Source organism: Takifugu flavidus, chromosome 10 (assembly GCF_003711565.1).
Source record: "Takifugu flavidus isolate HTHZ2018 chromosome 10, ASM371156v2, whole genome shotgun sequence".
Classification (NCBI taxonomy): domain Eukaryota; kingdom Metazoa; phylum Chordata; class Actinopteri; order Tetraodontiformes; family Tetraodontidae; genus Takifugu; species Takifugu flavidus.
In genome coordinates, this window is record NC_079529.1 from 13527947 (window position 1) to 13547123 (window position 19177).

Sequence of the window (19177 nt, forward strand, 5' to 3'; positions counted from 1 at the left end):
TTGCCTTTCGAGTTTCTTTTTATTTTTCAATGTATGGCCACACACAGTGATTTCCTTGTGCACTGCATATTGGGGCAGTCACTATGAAAATGCTGATGTAGGTTGGACACATTTGTTGGACTTCCCAGGCGTCCAAGCAACCCACAGCCCGCTGGGAAATTTAGCTGCCCTGCTCTCTTCTGCTCCTCCCTCTAGTGACAAAACAAGGCAAACCAGCAACTACTTCTCTATATTTCTTTGAAAAAAAAAAATGTCCTCGCTCTCCTCAAAATATACACCACAAATAACAAAACAAAATAAAATAAGCCACAGAGGAGAGAAACCAATCCTTTTTTTTCTTTTTACGTATACGTTTGTCTTCCTCGGTCCGCCCCAGAGGCGGGTTCTGCTGGACAGAGTGAGTCATCTTACACTGGTAACCATCCAAAATAGCCCTATCACACCAGCACATTACCCTGTTTGTCCAGCACAAGCAGACGGGTAACGGAGAAATGGAAAACCATACCACTGCACTAAGTATCTACGCAATTTCATCTGAGTGTGTTTATGAGCGTCTGCACTCTCTCTCCACAGGTATGTACACATTTGCTAACATATACAGTGTATTACTGGTTAGGATGTGAGCCAGAGGCTCATCAAAAACTTGTGTACCTTTCTCCCAGAGTCCCCCCACCTTGACCTTTGGAGGTCACCCTTTAGGTTTAGGGATAAAAGCGAGTGGGAGGTTTGCCATTTTGCTTGCTTTTCTCTCTTTTTATTTTTTTTTAATTTTCCAACGCCACTGTAAAACTTTTCATCCCTCTTAAGTTTTTCAACTCCTTCCTTGATTCAGCTTGGATTTGGCCTCTGCCTTTGGAGATGCGGATACACGGAGCAAAAGGGTTGGAGAGAGAGAGAGGAGGAGAGAGAGAGAGAGAGAGAGGGAGCGAGAGAGAGAAGGAGCAAGTGGTGTGATTGATCAGCGGTTGGCTCCGTTTCATCTCTCAGCCGATCTCCTTCCACTGTCGATAGAACTCCTTGATGTTTTTCAGCTCCATGCCTGCCGAGCACACCGCCTGCACCGCTGACTGTAGAGGAGGAAAGAAACATTTAAAAGAAAAAAGCTGACAAATGCAAAGGAGAGGTGTAGTCCTCATACTTCTGCAAAAACCCATCATTACTGATTATGTAAAATGGATTTTACCCCTTGTGGAAACAACTAAAATATAGCTTCTATATTAAACCTCACAAACAGAAACCTTTGAGGTTTCAATAACCCCCCACAGGACAGTTTCAGGGCTTTAAGGAGAAAGACTTAGGCATAAGCTGGTCTATGCACTACGCTGACCATTTATTTCTATTAATATGCATAAAAACCCTATTTTGATGAGCAATGGTTTATGTAAGGAGGAGCAAACCTTCATTGCTGTGGATTGGGAGCACAGTTGCTCCACTTGGTGACCAGTGAGAATCGTCACCATGCCAGCCGTGTCCTCATCTCCATTGCTCTGGGAGACCGTTATAAGCTGACGACAGCTGTCCACCATCTTCCATAAATGCCTTTAAAACACAGAACAGAGGACAGCTGATGTTAGAAGTACTCCTCCACCAAAGCGTGGGCTCAGAAACTGAAACTGAGGGGAAGGTAGAAGCCGAGCCGTTTACCAGGCTTCCATGTCCTGACGTTTCAGTTTGTCTCTTTCAAAACTTCGACCGGACTCTTTTTGGCAGCGAATGTACCTGGTGAGAGACGTTTATATTAATAACTAATTGATAGGATTAATAACTGCAGCACCACAAGCTGTGTCAGCGAGGATTTACACGATCAGGATTTTTACGGTATGCACTTGTGTGCTGAGTGTCAGATATAAGTTCAATCAGGACAAACCAAATTAATGGGACAACAACATAACTTACTGTAATTGAATTACGGTACTTTAATGTAATTAAGTAGACTTGAGCACTGCTGGCATGTTTGTTTGTGTCCAATGTATTCAAGATTCAAAAAAACTTTATTGTTCTCACATATTGAGCGAGCTCAAAATAAAAATGCCACAAAGACACAAAAGGACATTTAAAAAAAGAGACACGTCCTTTTGCCTTGTTAAAAGCAAAAGGACGTGTCTCATTGGACTCAACGCTTGTTTTTCATGACGTACACAAACCATCAAGAGTTATAGGATTCTATTCAACATAATCCGAAAAACATGTGAGAACAACCCACCTGTTGCCTTTGCGAAACTCCGATTCTAGGAAACGAATGCCGTCTCTGGCGCCAGCATTTTCCTTCTTTAAGTGGTCAAGTCCATCAATCACTGCAAAACCAAAGTTAGGACCTCAGGAAATGAACAAGTAGTAAAGACCAAAGGAAACAGAAAATGATTGTGGGGTGGGGGGGTCACTTAAGCATCTGTCGATACCAAATGTCTCCCAATAAAGGGATGATTGTGCTTTATTTGCTACTACAACAAGCAGGTAATAAGCTGTAAGTGGTGAAGTCCACCTCATACATGTGGTTTAAGATGGTTAGAGGTAAGAATGAGGGAGAGGAGCAGTAGAAACCTGTCCGTGGGATGATGATGATGAAGCAACCGCTCTTTGCCAGCTGTCGGATGAGGTTCAAATGCTGACAGAGTGCAGCTGCGTCTGGCACCAGGTACGGAGACATGGACGACTGCGCCTTTGGCTGCTGAAGGCTGCCCTCTAGCTGTGACACCTCCAACTGCAGGAACAAAACGGGATGGAACAGACTGGTACCAAGGTCGCTTTAAATGACACAAATGCTCTCTTCAAGAAAACAAACAAGCTTTTAAGGTTAGTAATTTGCAGCAAAGCAAGTGTTTAATAAGCATGAAAATTTTAAATTTAAATTTAATTAAATCCACCTGCACAGACTATGATTTCATACACAAACAACACAACAACTGGGAAAATCATGTTCTAGCCGCTGCCAACCAAACACTAGAGAAAATAACCATGCATGAAACAAAAACAAGTGCATAGAAAATGTTTCAAGGAGTGAAAAAGATGGATCCAAAAGAAGACCATACTAAGCGTTAAATAAAGCAAGGTTTATGAAATATCAAGTAATATATCTCCTTACAACTAGTCGTCAGAAGAACAAGTGAATCAGCAGTTTCAGGAAAAAAGCCCTTTAAAACTACGTCAAAGGTCAAAAAGATAGAAAGACCTGCAGTCGAAGCTGGGCCATATCCCTCATCAAGCGATTTCGACGGGCCTCCTCTTCAGCCTGACAAAAATTGAGGGAAGAGAGTAAATAATGTTGTCACAATGTGGATAAAATGACTGAATAAATGTGAACGACTCACCATTTTGAACTGGGCCTTGGCCTGCTGCACCAGGTTGTCCTGTTCAGACTGAGTGATGCTGGTGAAGATCCCGACCTCTGGGTTGAAGTGCAGCACGTTGCCGTGGAGATTTGTTAAGAAGTGCCCAAAACTCCGAATGCAACAGACCCGTACGACACACTGAGGAAAAAGGTCAGAGCGAAGAGAAAATAAAACATCCGGAAATTTTTCAAAATCCGGTTTCCGGTGGATCATCTTCAACTGTGCAGAAGGGATCTGCACTTTTTTAAAAAAAAATTGAACACAACTCCATAAAGTTGAGTGGAAATAAAGGGATTACTTGTACTAGACGCACATAAATCCAAACAAAACAAATGCGCATCCTTCGACTCCTCTGCATGGGGGATATTTTCGTCTTCTTTTGTGGCTCATTTCAGACACTACTAAATGGTAATATCACGCCTTTTCACACGAATTCCTCCACTACTGCCTGTCGGAGTGATACCTGCTGCTCACTGAAGACGCAGCTGGTGTATTTTGGCTGAGGACGGCGCGGACAGGCACAAGCCCTTTCAAGAAAGGATTCCTTAAGGCCACCTGCCTGGATTGGTGAGGTGCTGCTTCCTGAACTTTATCATATCTTTTTTTGTTGTTCCCCTGTAATAATTACTCATACCTTTGTCCAAATAACAAGTCAAAAAGAAAACCCCAGGAAATAATTGTTTTCTGGCAGCAAGGACACCTTTAAAACTCAAGCAGTGTGTTTGTGTGTACCTCCTGCAGGGACGAGAGAGCAGGGTAGCGATGAGTGAAATCAAGACGTCGGTGGGCGAGGCTGAGAGCGGGCAGGTGCCTCAGAGCCAGATCCTCCGGCAGTGGAAGACTCTGGGTCAAACCAGGCTGCTCACACTCATTCACGAGCTCCTGCACCTCTGTGTGCAGACCCAGATCTGCAAGACCCATTGGAAAATACGATCAACAGCCAGGTCACTGATGACCAGTGATATATTTAATCTTATTGGCAGAACTGAAAATGTAATAGAGGAAACAAAAATGAACTATGACTAAGCAATCGTTGGCTTTTTCTCGCCAATGTTTTCTTTTTTGTAACACTGAGGCTAACAGTAATATTCATATCCATCCGTTAACAGACCGGATTCCAGTAACTTTCTGCCATCTGGGAGGAGGTTGAGCAACACAGACAGACGATTCCACAGGCTCTGAGAACTCTGCAGAGACAAGCGGTTTGTTCAGTTCGGTCAGAAAATCTAAATGCTTCATAAACAATAGAAAGCTGGTGGGTTCCTTACCTGGGCACACATCAGGATAATGTCAGTGTTTGCTCGCAGCCAATCAACAAAAATCTTCACTACTTGGATCAAGCCCTGATTAGTCAGTATCTCTAGTTTCTCCAAGAGTGTTTTCTCACTGCGCACTGACTGACAACTGTTCTGGCTGCATTCGGAGTCAGAGTCCAAATCTGGAGAGCAAAAGAAATCACCGAGGTTAATATGATTGGTTGTCATTCTCTCCACTGTCAATCATTACAGAGTCTCTAAGGGCAGAATGAAGGGGGGGGGGGGCTGCTATGGAACCAGCTCCCTGTCCAGGTACGGGAGGCTGACGCCATCTCTACTTCTAAGATTAGACTTAAGACCTTCCTCTTTGAAAAAGCTTATAGTACAGTAATTCTGTATTTCCAGCTATTATTCTAATCAGACTAATTATCATATTTAGAGGGTGGTCTCATTAAGTTAACATCTTAGTTATGCAGCTATAGGCTGTAGCTGCTGGGGTCCAGAAATATGATCACCTGACAGGCCTCTGTCACCCATTGACAGCTTCCTTTCCTCTTGCTTTCTTTCCTTTCCTCTTGCTTTCTTTCCTTTCCCCTCCCCTCGTTTATAGCTGTATACTGGCCTGCTGACCTCCGACTGCGCTGACCCACTCGACTCTTATACCAGCAGTTTGTTATAATTAATGTACTTGCATGATCTCTGCCTATTCTCTCCTCTCCTCTCCTCCCCCCTTCTCCCTCTCTACCCAGCCACCCATCAGCAGGAGGGTTCCCCTACATGAGCCTGGTCCTGCTCAAGGTTTCTTCCTGTTAAAGGGGAGTGTTTCCTGCTACTGTTGCTTGTTGGGGGTCAGGTTCTGGGATTCTGGAAAGCGCCTAGAGACCACTTTGATAGTAACAGATGCTATATAAATAAAGATTGACAAAAGAAACAGGACTTCACCGTTTTCATTAGTTCCATTGGCAGTACCAGGATTCATATCACAGGCAGAGTCCTGAGGAGGAGGGGTCTCTTGGGAGGGTGGAGCAGAATCTTCAGTGAGGTTGGGATTTGGAGAGGAAGATGAGGCTTGAGGCCTCAGCAGCATATTACTGAAGGTTGGTGCTAAGCGAAAGCATCGTTTTGCCTGGAAAAGCTGCGAGGACATGGCTTGGAGGTTACTGCTGATGCTGGAGTCACTGTGTGTGAGCGGCCCATTCGTGTCACTTCCTTTTTCCTTAGGTTGATAATCATCCCCTTCTTCTTCCCGGGGTACAGGCACCGGACCCTCGTTGTTCTCTGGCTTTTCTGTGTCCTCCATATCTTCAAGATCCGAACGCGACTCCTGGCTGTTCATGTCCGAGTCAGTCTCTATATCGAACGCTGTTCCCCCCTCGTCTTCCTCTGAGCCGCTACCCCAGCTAGCCTCGTCACGCGGTTGCTCCTTCTTGACTTCCTTTCTAACAGCTGGAGGGTTATCTGGTACTGCCGCCATGGTACTGCCTGTTGAATCAGTGGTGCCCCCTATCTCCTCTTCATCCTCCTCATCGTCCTCACTCTCAAAGCCTTCACTCAAGTCACTTTCTGCCTCACCCCTGACATCCTTTCGGTTGCAGCGCCGCCGACGTAACCTACACAGCCGGGTGTACTTTTTCTTCTGTCTCTGCTTTTCTTCATCTATTCTGCAGTGTTCATTTGCATTTTCATGCTTCCCAGTATCCACACATTCGCCAAGATCTTCATCCTTTTCCTCCTCCTCCTCATCTAGTTCCAGGGAGCCGTTTTGCTGAGACTTTGCCTCAGGTTTATTTGTTGGTGTTGACAAATCCCGGATCTCAGGGTCATCTATACAAGGAAGAAAAAGAACTCAGTTTTTATCCCACACATGTGGCTAATAACCTGCTTTCCTTTATAAAAATTAAAAACACTTGTATAGTACACCAATCAAAGATTATGACCGCCTGCCTAATATTGTGTTCTGGCTTTTGCTGCCAAACAGGGCTGAACTGTTGCTTCACGGACTTCAATAGACCTCCAAAGGTGTGCTGTGGTACCGACACCAAGGTGCCAGCAGCAGATACTTTAGTCCTGTACGCTGTGAGCTGGGTCCTCCTTGGAGCAGACCACTGCAGAAGGGGAACACCCCCAAGGGTAGGTCTGGAAATGCTCTGACCCAGTCAGCCATTACAATTTTCCTGCTGTCCAACTTATATATATGCCCATTCTTCTGCTTTAACACATCAACTTTGAGGACAAATTGTCCATTTGCTTGCCAACATATCCCAGGTGCCACAATGACAACAGCGTTTTTCATTTCACCTCTCAGGGGTCATAACGTCATCACTAATATTAATGTTACGCTTTGAAAAAAAAATGTGCTGGTGTTGCAGGTCCACTAACAAAGCAAATGGTAAAAACATCCTAAAGTGCACACTCACCTGTGGTATCTGTGTGGAGGGGAGGAACCTGTATGTCTGCTTCTTCCAGTTCAGCTTGCAGCCGAATGTTCACATGGTTCACCAGATGAGAGAACAGTGCCAGAGTAAAAGCTATGGATGCACTGTACTGCTTTGACCCTGAAAATACAATTTAGTATTTTATTTTCAAATGCAAAGTATTTAAGAAATAACACCATTATTTTGGTTTCATTATATATGTGCCTGATGACAAGCTTCCAATGTGACTTATTATCATAGCCAATGATTTAAATAGAAAAGGCCCGGAAAGTTACACATCTTAACTATTTAAAACACAAGTGTGATGAAATTTAGCACACACTAACCTCCTCTCTTCAGGCTGTGCACCACCATCAGACATATGACCACCATCTTGAAGATCAGAGTATCAGGTAAAACAGTAGAGCAGCTGTCAACATGATGCTGCTGTTGCTGCTGCGACTGCAGCTCCTCCTCCTCACTGTGGGAGTGGCGAGCTCCGCCCAGCGTCTGTGCCGGCAAGTAAAACAGCACCAGGTTGAAGTCTTCCAGCACTGACTGGCAGAGTGTAGTCAGCTCCACCTCCACCTGACTAGAGAGGATAGGAAGTAACAAAATTAATGTTAATGTATCACTGTCAATCCACCAACCAACAAGTCATCTGAACCACACACACCCCGCATGCACACACTTCACCTGTTCTTGGGATGCAGCAGGCTTTGGAGGTACATGAAGCTCACCAGGAGGCGCTTTATATCTTTTGATCTACACAAAATAGTTCTTTAAATACAGGTTTCAGAAAGTTATGACACAAGAACAAGTACACACATAGTTGTGCAAAAATGCAAAATACAGCCACGGAAACTTTCTAATAGCATAAAGAAACTTTCTAATAGCATGAAGATTAAAATAAATTAAAGATTATCAAAATATATACTCAATCTTAATTTGTCGTGAACTTATTTTTAAGTTTTCTGAAATGAGGTATACTGGGGTTACCTTTGTTGAGATGGAGAATGTTTCTTTATCTCCTGCTTCTTCACTTGGTGGTACATCTTGGCTGCTTTGTCAAACAGGCGCTTTAGGTTTCCATAGGCTCCATCAAAGGGAACATCTGATTGGATACTAGTAGAGACAAAACGATGCTTTCAGGCTCCCCCACTTCATCAACATTTGACACATGATGGATGCACAATGCCATTCATTGAGTGTTTGCATCACAGCTCAGGCTGGGCGCTCCACAGAAGTGTGGTGCGGTAAGGCGATGCAGAGAATACCCGCAGATCTATTTTTAAAGGAATTCGTGTCAGTTTAATTGAGGAGATCCTACTAGACAGGGCACATCTATATAAACTCCATAATATACTGTATCTGGTTTAAAAGCACCTCATTGTAGCTCAGATTTTACTCAGTGGAAATGCACAGACCCCTTCAAAAAGATAGAAAATAAAAGCACGGCATTTACACCATTATGAACGAATGTCTGTTGGGGAAATTCACGATCGAGTCTTTCACATCTCACCAGCGCAGGTAGTAGTATGTTGCTTCAACATTGTAGAACTTGCTCCCAGCCAGTGTGCCCAGTTGGTTAAAAGGCATTCCTGTGAAGGAGCTGTAGATTAATATTTGAAGCAACAATCACAGCAGACTGTTGATTATAGAAAAACATAAAACTGCAATCTAAACAAACATACCAATGCATATAGGCAGCAGAAGATGGATGGATGCCAAATAGCATCAGTTAAAGTAACACTCGTTACTTAAAAGATTAAATACTGTTAACAAGGTGAAGACAAAGTTAATGGCTTACTCTTGTATCCAGCTTCACTCCTGACCCATATGCCTTCTCCTACCCTGCCAGCTACCATTAAAAGGGAGTCTTCCTTGTCAGCACTGCTTACAATTGTAATTGCAGCAGATGCTATACAAATATGTTGCACTTAATTGAATGTGACAGGACTTTACCTATGAGCCCTTAAACTGTATCGCCAGCAATGATTTGAGTAGAGTCTCAGCTTTCATTTCAATGCTAGGTTGTCCCTCTATATGTCAACTTCATGCCATTCATCTGGTCTATTCACTCGATTTAGAGAAATCCGATTCTGTGATCACTGGTCATGTACAACACAGCAGAGATCAGCTTTACTACTCCTGCCCATAGATCAATGTGACCTCTCAGTGTTCTGATTCACAACTCATGGAAGCCTTTTATTGAAGTTTAATAAATTGGAGACCATTTTCTTTGTAATCCTCACTTTACCTGATCATGAGCAAACAAAACACACAACTAAGAAGGCTCCATTCCAATCACTCACCAATGTGTGGCATGACAGACAAAGCCTGGTGGTAAAATCTTTCTGCTAGTTGCTCAGCATCTACTCCAGCAAGTTCATTTTGATAACGGGCTGCAGAGAATATAAAGAAAGAAAATTGCACAACACCATGTCAGGCAACATAAGGATACATTGAAACAGAAGATAAAAAATAACTAAAGAATAGTTTAATCAGTCCTAGACTCATTTATACACTAGACCTAAATAAAATAGCTAAGATATTGGCAGACACATGCCATTGCACATCTCTAGAGATTTAGGGAAAAGAATATAGATAATGTTACCTAAATCTCCGAGGTAGACCAGACAGCGATGACAGGCCATCTGTGCCCACTCCATCTCCTTGGTGGTGGCGGACACTGGCTTCTTCTGGCCTGGTAACCACACATAACATTTCAGGCCACCTTGTGAGCAGAATATGCCAGTTTGGAGTTTTGTTATAAAAGAACATTTGTGAAGGCTGATTCATCCGGTAAGTTCTCACTTCACGCTCTGTTCTTATCTTCATTTGCTAATTCACGTTAATAAATCATTTTATGGGGTTTTGAGCAGTTAAGAAAAATATCTTCTCCCAATATCTACTCACACTTTGGGGTGGAACAGGGATTAGAGCCCCATCTTTCCTGATCTATCTCTACATACATGAAATCTGGCCAGTGTCTGCAATAGCATGCACGAACTGAGCCACATAAAGCAAGAGATGGAGAAAAGGACTGTAGCAGATCAAACAATTCATGACCATTTCTGCTGGCTAACCAGAGAATAACTCTGCTGTGTTTGTTAGAAGACATCTGATAAAACCCAAAATCAGTCATGACACACAAACACACCATCAAAAAAACTGTGTGCCTACTTTACTGTAAATAAGCTGAAAGATTAAAAAGAAAAGGATTTCTGGAAGCAAGCTGAAGCAATCTGGATTGGAACAGATGCTATAAAACTGAATTAAACATTCAGCATTACATCTCTAATTAATAACTGGATTTAAAGTCATTTGACAAGGAATCAACCAACTGCTCTAAACTAAACAGGCATGTGGGATTCTATTCATATCACACGCATAAAGAAAGGGTAAATAAACTATAATGTCCCAAGTCTGAGTCAAATCCGAATGAGAGGAGTTTAAGAGGTTGCTCTGTTCTACTGCAGCCGCCAACATGCACTGTAGAGATGAGAGGCGTGTGTTGAATCAGCTCATCTTACCGACCAATGGGTCTGTTACATGGGTCCAGTCTATACAGTCCTGCAGCTCCAGCTGGTAATGTGACTGGATGTACAGCAGAAGATGTTGGTAAAAACCTACACCGGCGATCAGATGTGTACGATAAGCACACTCCAGGGAACTGCGGCTGTGGATGTGCTACACCAGGAACGGAAAGAAACAAACACTGTAAGAATAACAGGAATATGCCGCTGCTCAAAGAAATGAAGGGAGCACAAACAACACTGGGTAACTCCAAGTCAATCACACATCTAGGATGCCAACCTGTCCTTGGATCCGCCTGTGAGCTTTTTATGTCAAATGTTTTTTGATTAATGGCTGATTGTTCTTTCAGTGCCATGAAATATTGAGTCTATGATTCGTCTAATTCAATTTCATCAATGTTAAACCATTTTTGTCTTTAAATTTAAGGATTTATTTTGTCCCAGGAATGTTGATGCTTAAAATTCAAAAACGGAGAAATGCTGAAAACAAAATAGTGGCATAGCAGTGTTAAGTCATTCAAATGTAGACAATAAAATAAAAATATCAGTTAATTTAGAGAACTCAATCAATCCAAGACAGGCAGTAAAACAGCACTTTTACAGCAGTCACCTTCTTATTTGTCTTGATAACCTGAATGATGTCATAATAAACCTTCCTCCACAGAAGCTCCTCGGCCTTCCGGCCATAATCGACAGGGTGGAGGAACATCAGCTTCACACAAAGCTCCCGCAACCTGATGACACATCAGAAAATAAGAGTAAGGCATGGTTAAACACCAGTAAGGTTATACCTAAACTGCAGGTCTTATTTTTTGTATGGCTATTATTCTACACACTATTTTTGTAATGTGAGCTGAGCTCCATGTCAAACGGAGCAGCTTGCATATGTGGAAGTAAACGTTGATGTTTCTGAAGCCTTATTAAATGATATAATAAAGGAGGATTTGTGTACGCGGTGGTCAACCAGGGAAAGAGAACTAACTATCCAGTTTTTTAACTAGTCAGCTCTGAACAGGCAGAAACATCTGGGAACCAGACACACACATTTACTTTCTACAGAAGTGAGCCAGTAGGGGGTCTTAATGGAAGAGATGCAGCCAAAAACACCTGACAAGGAAACATGGCCAAGTGACTCAACTAAGTATGAGGGAAAAAATGGGAACTGGGGTACAGAAAAGCGACGCCACACGCACTGGACGATGGGTCCCAATTTGAAATATTGTTCGACAGATGGCCTGGAGAGCGATGCAAGCAAAGACACACAAAAATAAACTACAAAAACACAGCTGAAAGCAGCAAAACAATTAATTCTGTAATATTTTCACAAGGGCTGAGCCAAGTACTGGCCTTTTACAGCTTTTATCTGCATATATACCAACCGTTATCCTGCATCTTTAGACTACTTTTTGTCCAACAACATCTAAACACGCCAATTTAATTATTGCTGCAATAAACTGATGAAACCATTGTGAGTGTTTAACCAGCCAACAGGTCTTGATCTGCATGAAAACCCCAACTGGAGTGAAACCTCAGCTGTCAAACAACTTTCAACTTTATGAGCAACTGTGTCTACACAGATCAGCAACTTCAACCCCAATCTGAGGACACAGTGATTGGGGAAAGGTTCTCACAAGGCAATTAACAGGAACACAATCTGAAATACATCCAATGTTACAAGGAGTAAATATATAGAGAATTTGGACAAAGAAGACCTTGAGAAAGGCAGGAATCAGATAACTAATCAGAGATAAAGGGATTAAATTCTTATATGTGTGTGTGTGTGTGTGTAAAATAGATAGACTGGAGGTGTTTTAATGACAGCCCTGCTTCAGCGCGCTGGCACATGTGTTTGAGTCGGGGGAACGTACTTGTTCCGGAGGCTGATGTTCTCCGGTTTGAAGACCTCTCTGTGGGACACCTTGCCGCTGGTGATAACGTCCAGCTTGTGCACGGACTCCACCACAGCCCTGCAAGACGAGAAAGAGACATTAAGAATAACCGGTTTATGACAAATGTGGGGGGAAAACAGCTGCTATGCTACTCTACAAGAATCCCCTGTCCGATTTCTTGTAACAATGGCCAAGCAAAGAGCCAAATTATGTCACAGCCAAATTTAACCGGCAATAGATGATGCTGTACACTGTCGTGAAAGGAAAATTGAATATTTGAATGTCTAGATCGTTTCTTGTCTTCGAAACTCTTGGCTAACGATCGTGTAGCTAACAGAGCCACATACTGGCTATGTGGTTAGCAACACAGTACGGCCTTATAAACGTACCTGTAAAGCCGCTTGATGAGAAGGACTTTTGCCTCTGGTTCGTTGTCTTGCCCCGGTCCACTCATATTAGCCAGAAGTCAAATGTTTAATCAGACGTCCCAGCGTTTATTCGTAGTTCTTTTCAACCATTCAGATACACTTGTCAGTGCCATTCGGGTTTATTTCCCGATAGTGACAGACTGTTGATAGCCAGTTAGCTGTCAAGGTGACGTTATTTTTTCTGCTTTAGCGGCTAAGTGTGATTCCGTTCTGTATTTTGGGATGATCCTCACGACCCATCCGATCTGCAAACCAGGTCGAGGGGATGCCCCGCAATATAAACTCTTCCTAGTTAGCTAAAATACTCTGAAATGCCTGTTGTGTTGTTACCCGTTTCAACCATCGCTACGAGGGCAGCCATTACTCTCATTGGCGGTCGCGGTACTCTCAATGAATCTCGCGAGATTATAGAATCGACCGCTCGCTCCGTTGCTTTGCGGACCCCCCCCCCCCACCACCACCACACACACACACACACACACACACACACACCGAAATCATAAATAAAACATGAGGATTAATGACATATAATTTGCATGTCCTAACGCGATCTTTTCTGTACTTCTGTACACTTATTTAAGTCCACGGTAGGGCAAGGTGCTGTCATTGTTACTTGTTGCCAACAGACGTCAGTAAATACCTATTTAAATGGCAGATTTTAAGCCACAGAACAATGATGATTTACTCCAGTTCTGTCATGATTTCGTGACAAGGCATTTGAGACATTATTTCTTTCTATCTTTTTAAGGGAGTTTACGGTTTTCTCAATCGGATAAGTGTTTTCAATAAATTATGTCAAAATAAAAATCAAGCCCTTTCTTCATTATTAAAAGCTCGAATGATTTGTTTATTAGTTGGAGACGGAATATTCTCCAGACTGATACAGTAATGAGTATGAATGAGCTCACAGCTCTGTTCTGTTTATGTATCATGATTCATCCATTGCTCCTCCACTTTGTTCATTTTTTGCCATGCTCAAACTGTGAAGTAACAACCCACTGAACAGCCAGAGACGATTAAGTGTAGGAGGATGAGGATAATTACAAGCTTTCTATATTCAACTGAAACCCCATCTCCGAGGTCCTGCCTGCCATCGCCAATATCAGCACATTTGTTGGGCAGATTGTGAGGAGGAAAAGAAGGCGAGCAGCATTTTATAAGGAAACAAAATGTTAATTTGTTGAATTCATACTTGTTATTCCAGCCAAATGACTTACTTCTCATCTCATTTATTATGTAAAAGGAGCTATATGTAATAAATGTATGTTATCATAAAATGGGGCTGATTTGTCACCAGACATGAAGTGTGGTTCATTTATTTCAACTTAATATAGGCGCAGACCATCACACATGAACAACAAATGCTAAACTTGAAGAGTCAGATTCGTTGATTAACATGGGAGCTCCTTGTAATGGATGTTCTTGCTGGAACTGGCAACCCGACTGGGGGGGTGGTTTGGGATGGGGGGGGGGGGGGGATTGCAAGCTCTGTGGTATTTTGAAGGTGTTTGCAATATCTGTTTTGACCACAAACTTAAATCTAGTTCCTGTGACAGAACTCTCAAACAAGTTGTCCAGCTGACTCAACCTCAGAAATAAGTTTAGAAACCATGTTGTCCAAGAATAATGCCTGGAAAACAAAAGTCTTTTGAACCCTCTTGGACATCAATCATGTTACCTTTAAAGGATCTTTGGCGCCCTCCAGAACATTAATTTGCAGTCTATCCCTCTGGTACAGAGAGAGACCAGGACTAATCCTCCAACACTCTGATTGTTCAACTGATCTGTTTCCAGCAGTTCCTTTGCTTACCAGTAGACTATCCCAACAATCCAGAGCAGGAGAACCTAACAAGGAGATGTTCACAGCGTGTGTGATCCAAAATCCGTTCTCTCTCTTGGATGTAGGTTTCTTCCCCCTGTGTGTCTGAGTCATTGCAGGATGGCCCATCTTCACGATACCAGACCTGTTTAATCACCTGGAGAAAACTGCCTTCAACACTCCTAGGAAATCTTGAGCATCTTGTCATACCTCAGGGAGGTGTTTCAGTCCATCTGGGAGGAGACCCTTGAGCAGACCTTGGACATGCTGGAGATATTGTGTCTCTCGGCTCTCCTCGGGATGCTGTTGGAAGTGATAAATCTTTTCTAAGACAATGTGTGATCATCTCCCTCCGTGTCTGTCAGGTTCTGTACTTGGATGTGGAGAGCCAGTGATACTGTATCTAAAAGCAGAGAAATGTCCATTTCCATGCGTAATCAGTGAATTTCCTGGGCTTCGTTATTGGAGGCTGATCCTGAGAAGGTAAAAGCAATTGCAGAACGGTATTGGCCCCCCACCTGCAAACTTTCACCAGAGGTTCATTATAGCAAGGTTGCTCCAAATTTACCTCCACCCCCATCTCTTTCTCTTGGACTCCAAGGGGACAAGCAGCTTTCTCTTGCCTCCAACAACTGTTCATTTTAGCTCCTGTTCTCATCCAACCAGATCCCTCAAACAATTTATAGTCGAGCTAGATACTCAGATGTGGGTGTTGGTGCTGTACAATCCAATAATCCGGTCCAGATCAAAAACTTCATTCCTGTGCATTCTTTTCTGGCCTGCAATTTGTAATGTAGGAAACGGTACGCCGCTGGCTATTTTCTAGCTCCAGAGGAGTGGAAGCACCTTCCAGAAGGAGCAAAGCTGCTTTAACTATACTCTACCTGCCACCCTGGTTCTGGGAACATTAAGCCTGACCCCTTGACCTCCAGTCCTGACAGAGTTCTCTTTGTGTGGTCACATTGGTAACCAGATTAAATCTAATGTCAAGGAACTATATTATACAGTGTATTTGTCTCCTGGTTTCTACGCTCAGAGTAACGGGCAAATGGAACCAACCAAGACCTTGACGCAGCGCTGAGATGTCTCACTCCGTCCAACCCACCAACCTGGAGAGGAAATGTTCCCTGTGTTTAGTACAGACGCCACTCCCTGACCTTTGCCACCACAAGCTGTACTTTCTTTATACCCAGCTTGAGATTCTTTTACCATTTCTTTCATCTCAATTCAAGCGTGTGGACTGGCTGGAGGCTGTTTTTCGGGAGTCTGACTTCAACACAGCAGGAAGATTTGTGAGATGCTTTTTGTGCTTTATGAAGGCCACTCAACATATTGCAGTTCACCACTGAATTGTAAAACCATCATATTAACCAGGTCCAAAGCTTTTTTTTTTTTTTAAACCTCTGCTGAGAGCTGAGTTTCAGAGATTTTCTGCTCGTTTCAGTGGTCCTTTTGTGATTAAGTGCATTGATCCCTCTGCTGGCAGACTGAAGCTGCCTCACTCTATGTGAGTCGGTCACACTTTTCATGTTGCTCAGCCAAAACCAAAATCTTCCTGGCTTTGGGTGCTACTTTCAAACAAATCTCCCCAAGCAACTTTAGCATTTTGTTTTGCAAAATGAATTATTTTCACCTAATTTAAATGCAAGTTAAATTTGTTCAGTGAGGTTTTTCTGTTGGTTTTATTTTCTTTTGGGGGGGTTAATTGATGAGATAAAGAGGAAACGATAACCAGGGCAAAAGAATGATAATGTATGGCATAAAGTGAGAAAGGAAACAAAACATTTTCATGGCTGTTTGAGAATTCAATTATTCATTTATTAATTTATTTAAAGCTTTCCTATCTCCATAGTGATCTACCCCCAAAAAAATATAAATTAGGATGTATTAAAAAAAATGGCATTCACTGCATCAAAGGAATTGATCAATAGAAATGCAATAATAATCATTACAATAATGATTTAATGATCAGAATATTCACATTCATAACAATTCCATATACAACTGCAAAACACTCTTCAACACCACTCTTTCATTAATATCCACAAAATCTCCAAATGTCCTGTCAAAAAACAACAATAAAAGGATTCTTTGGGAGAGGGGTTATGGCTTGTCAGGGGGCTATAAAATGTGTGGTCGGTGGTGTTAAGAGATCCAAGATCAGCAGGAGAATGGGGGAGGCACACCTTAATAAGGACAAAAACAAGCAATGTTAAGTAATGACGGCGTAATCTCATGAAATGCCAGTCTAACCGAAATTTGAGGTTAGGAGGCTCCATGAGAGGCAATATTTGAGGAACGGATTTTCAAGAAATATATATCGGTTGTCGGAATAAATATATAACTCTGAATGACAACCATAGCAAACATACATACCATAGAAAGAAATACTCCAAGAACTCAAACAAGGTAAGCTTTCAAAGAAATGCAGATGGAGGTCTCGGGGGAAAAAAAACAACCCTAGTCTATATATGCACAAACATTGCTTAGTCACCCAAATCTACTTAGAAAAGCTTTAAAATTGGTTAGAAAATGAGTGCAAGCATAAGATTATGTGAGTTATGTGTTATATTGTATGAGAGGTTCAAGACCGCATCTGTACGTGACAGAGCTGAACAGAGGACGCAGCCTCTGCAGGTTCATTCTAAAGCCTCTCCGTGCTCATCGTTTAACGTGACCTAATCGCAAAAAGAGAGAGAAATGTTAGAGGGGAAAAAAATAACTGTACATTCTGCATATACAAACAAACTGTATATACAAATAGCCATAGAATATATACACATTTATTCAATTTACAAAAAGATTGAGTCAGTACACACACGTTAATATGAACACAATCACTCGTTTCAGCAGGACCTCTAACATCACTCTCTCTGCTTTAGGAGCAATGGCAGGGATTTCAGCTGGGTTCAGCGGAGTCCGTCTACAGCTCGAAAGAAGCAGAATTACTGCAGAAAAAGGGGCCACACTGAAACCGAGGCTTCATCCACTGCTCAGTAGAAACTCTAACGACAGATAAGTAAAGTTAATACAAAACAGTTGTGACAGGGTCCTCATCCAGAGACGTTAAATGTGTCCACAAATGGAGAGCTCCATGGCAACTGTTTGGCAAAAAAAAAAACCCAGCCATCCACTTTTCCCTTTTGGTGGGTTTAAACTAAGAGAAAGAAGGGTCACAGCAACATGCCAACTGCTGGAGGGACAGTAGGTCTGACACAGGATTGTCCTTTTCCTCACTGTTCAGTACTGATCCTCTTCACAAGATTGTCTCTATGTAGAAAAGCTGGTTCCTACAAAACGGTTTATTTAAGAACGTTCAGAATGTGGAATCGTGAATTCATATGAAGAATTCATATGAAGAAATAAATACACCGTTGCCCCTAAAGTTGTAATATCTGTTTTATTTGGACGCTTTCCTCATTTTATTCCCACTCACGCAGGTTGTTACTCACCTTTTACCGATCGATCAATAAAGTTTTGAGATTAACACGTTGTCTAGAAAGAATAAATCCCATTGTCACCTTCATTGCACGAGAAGAGGTAAAAAATACTAGATTCCAACTTTATGGGCAACAGTCTATGTGGGCGGGAAGATTGCTGATGAGGAGTTTCTTTCTGGATATTATTGTACAATCAGGAATATCATAGAAATATAACATTCTGTCCAGCAAGAGAGAGTTTTTAAATTAGTTTCCCTTGTTGTTTCAGGCTGTGCATATTTAGGTTTTAAACTCAGAGTCTGAAAGAAACAGATGAGCTAAATTATAAATGGAAAGAAGGTTTTGTGTGTCGAACCTGGAATAAACTGGTTATAATGTGGTTCTAGATAAACCAATACTAAATCCAACAGCAATAAATAAGGCTAAAAAACAGAGAACAAAAAATATTTTAAAGTAAATTAGCTTCGATTGAAATCTTAAGAGTAGTCAAGCACCATTGATATACAGTTCACAAACCATATCTTCTCCCCTCTCTCTAATTTCCATTGTCCTTGGCCTTTGAGTTTCTCCACTCTGTTGACTGATCAGGCTGCATAGCTGTTCTTTGCATGCTCAGCAGGCTAGCAAAAGCCATTGTGTCCTGCCTACCTTTTATAAATGTGGATGTCTATCCAAGCGAATCAAGAGAAAAATATCCCCCGTTAAATCAGAGAGAGAGTTTAAAAACTTCCAACAATTCCTTACACGGTCCACTAGGATTCTGCACCATCCTTTAGCCCAAAGAGAAATGGTACCAGTGCCCTGTGTTTTCCAAGAGAATGGGACTAAAGCCCCAAGCTTTCCCTTGTTAGCCAATTGCATCATGAGAGAGAGCCCTGGACATTTGGCTATGCCACCCAATGGACTGTCGATGGCGCATTAGCCAATTAGGTTCCACATTGTCCTCCATGAAGCTTTGAGAGTGGCTACGTGGGGAGGAAGAGAAAAAAAGGAGACAGAGAGAGAAGAAACAAGGAAGGTTGTTTGATCAGGTGCTAATGAAGCATGGTTACAGTCTCTGAAT

The 19177-nt window shown here is 42.2% G+C and overlaps 2 protein-coding genes across 3 annotated transcripts in view; both read right to left on the reverse strand.

The window, feature by feature from the left end:
- Nucleotides 1-13244, reverse strand: smg5 (SMG5 nonsense mediated mRNA decay factor). The gene is made up of 22 exons (XM_057045212.1): nt 12817-13244; nt 12407-12505; nt 11149-11272; nt 10536-10692; nt 9617-9706; nt 9315-9404; nt 8522-8600; nt 7999-8124; nt 7696-7764; nt 7347-7591; nt 7003-7140; nt 5528-6409; nt 4598-4767; nt 4441-4516; nt 4062-4237; nt 3309-3467; nt 3170-3229; nt 2542-2701; nt 2204-2294; nt 1645-1719; nt 1398-1539; nt 1-1067 (listed from the first exon to the last, which is right to left on the reverse strand). Exons 1-22 carry the CDS (start codon nt 12879-12881, stop codon nt 984-986), a joined length of 3357 nt encoding a protein of 1118 aa, XP_056901192.1. The 5' UTR covers nt 12882-13244; the 3' UTR covers nt 1-983.
- A 3226-nt stretch (nt 13245-16470) lies between these two features.
- The window catches only part of syngap1b (synaptic Ras GTPase activating protein 1b), a 63903-nt gene continuing 61196 nt past the window's right edge, over nt 16471-19177 (reverse strand). For both annotated transcript variants that reach the window (XM_057044480.1, XM_057044477.1), the window contains one exon: nt 16471-19079. In XM_057044480.1, the coding sequence (XP_056900460.1) occupies nt 19041-19079 (39 nt within the window). In that variant the 3' untranslated portion in view covers nt 16471-19040. The remainder of the gene's footprint in view (nt 19080-19177) is intronic.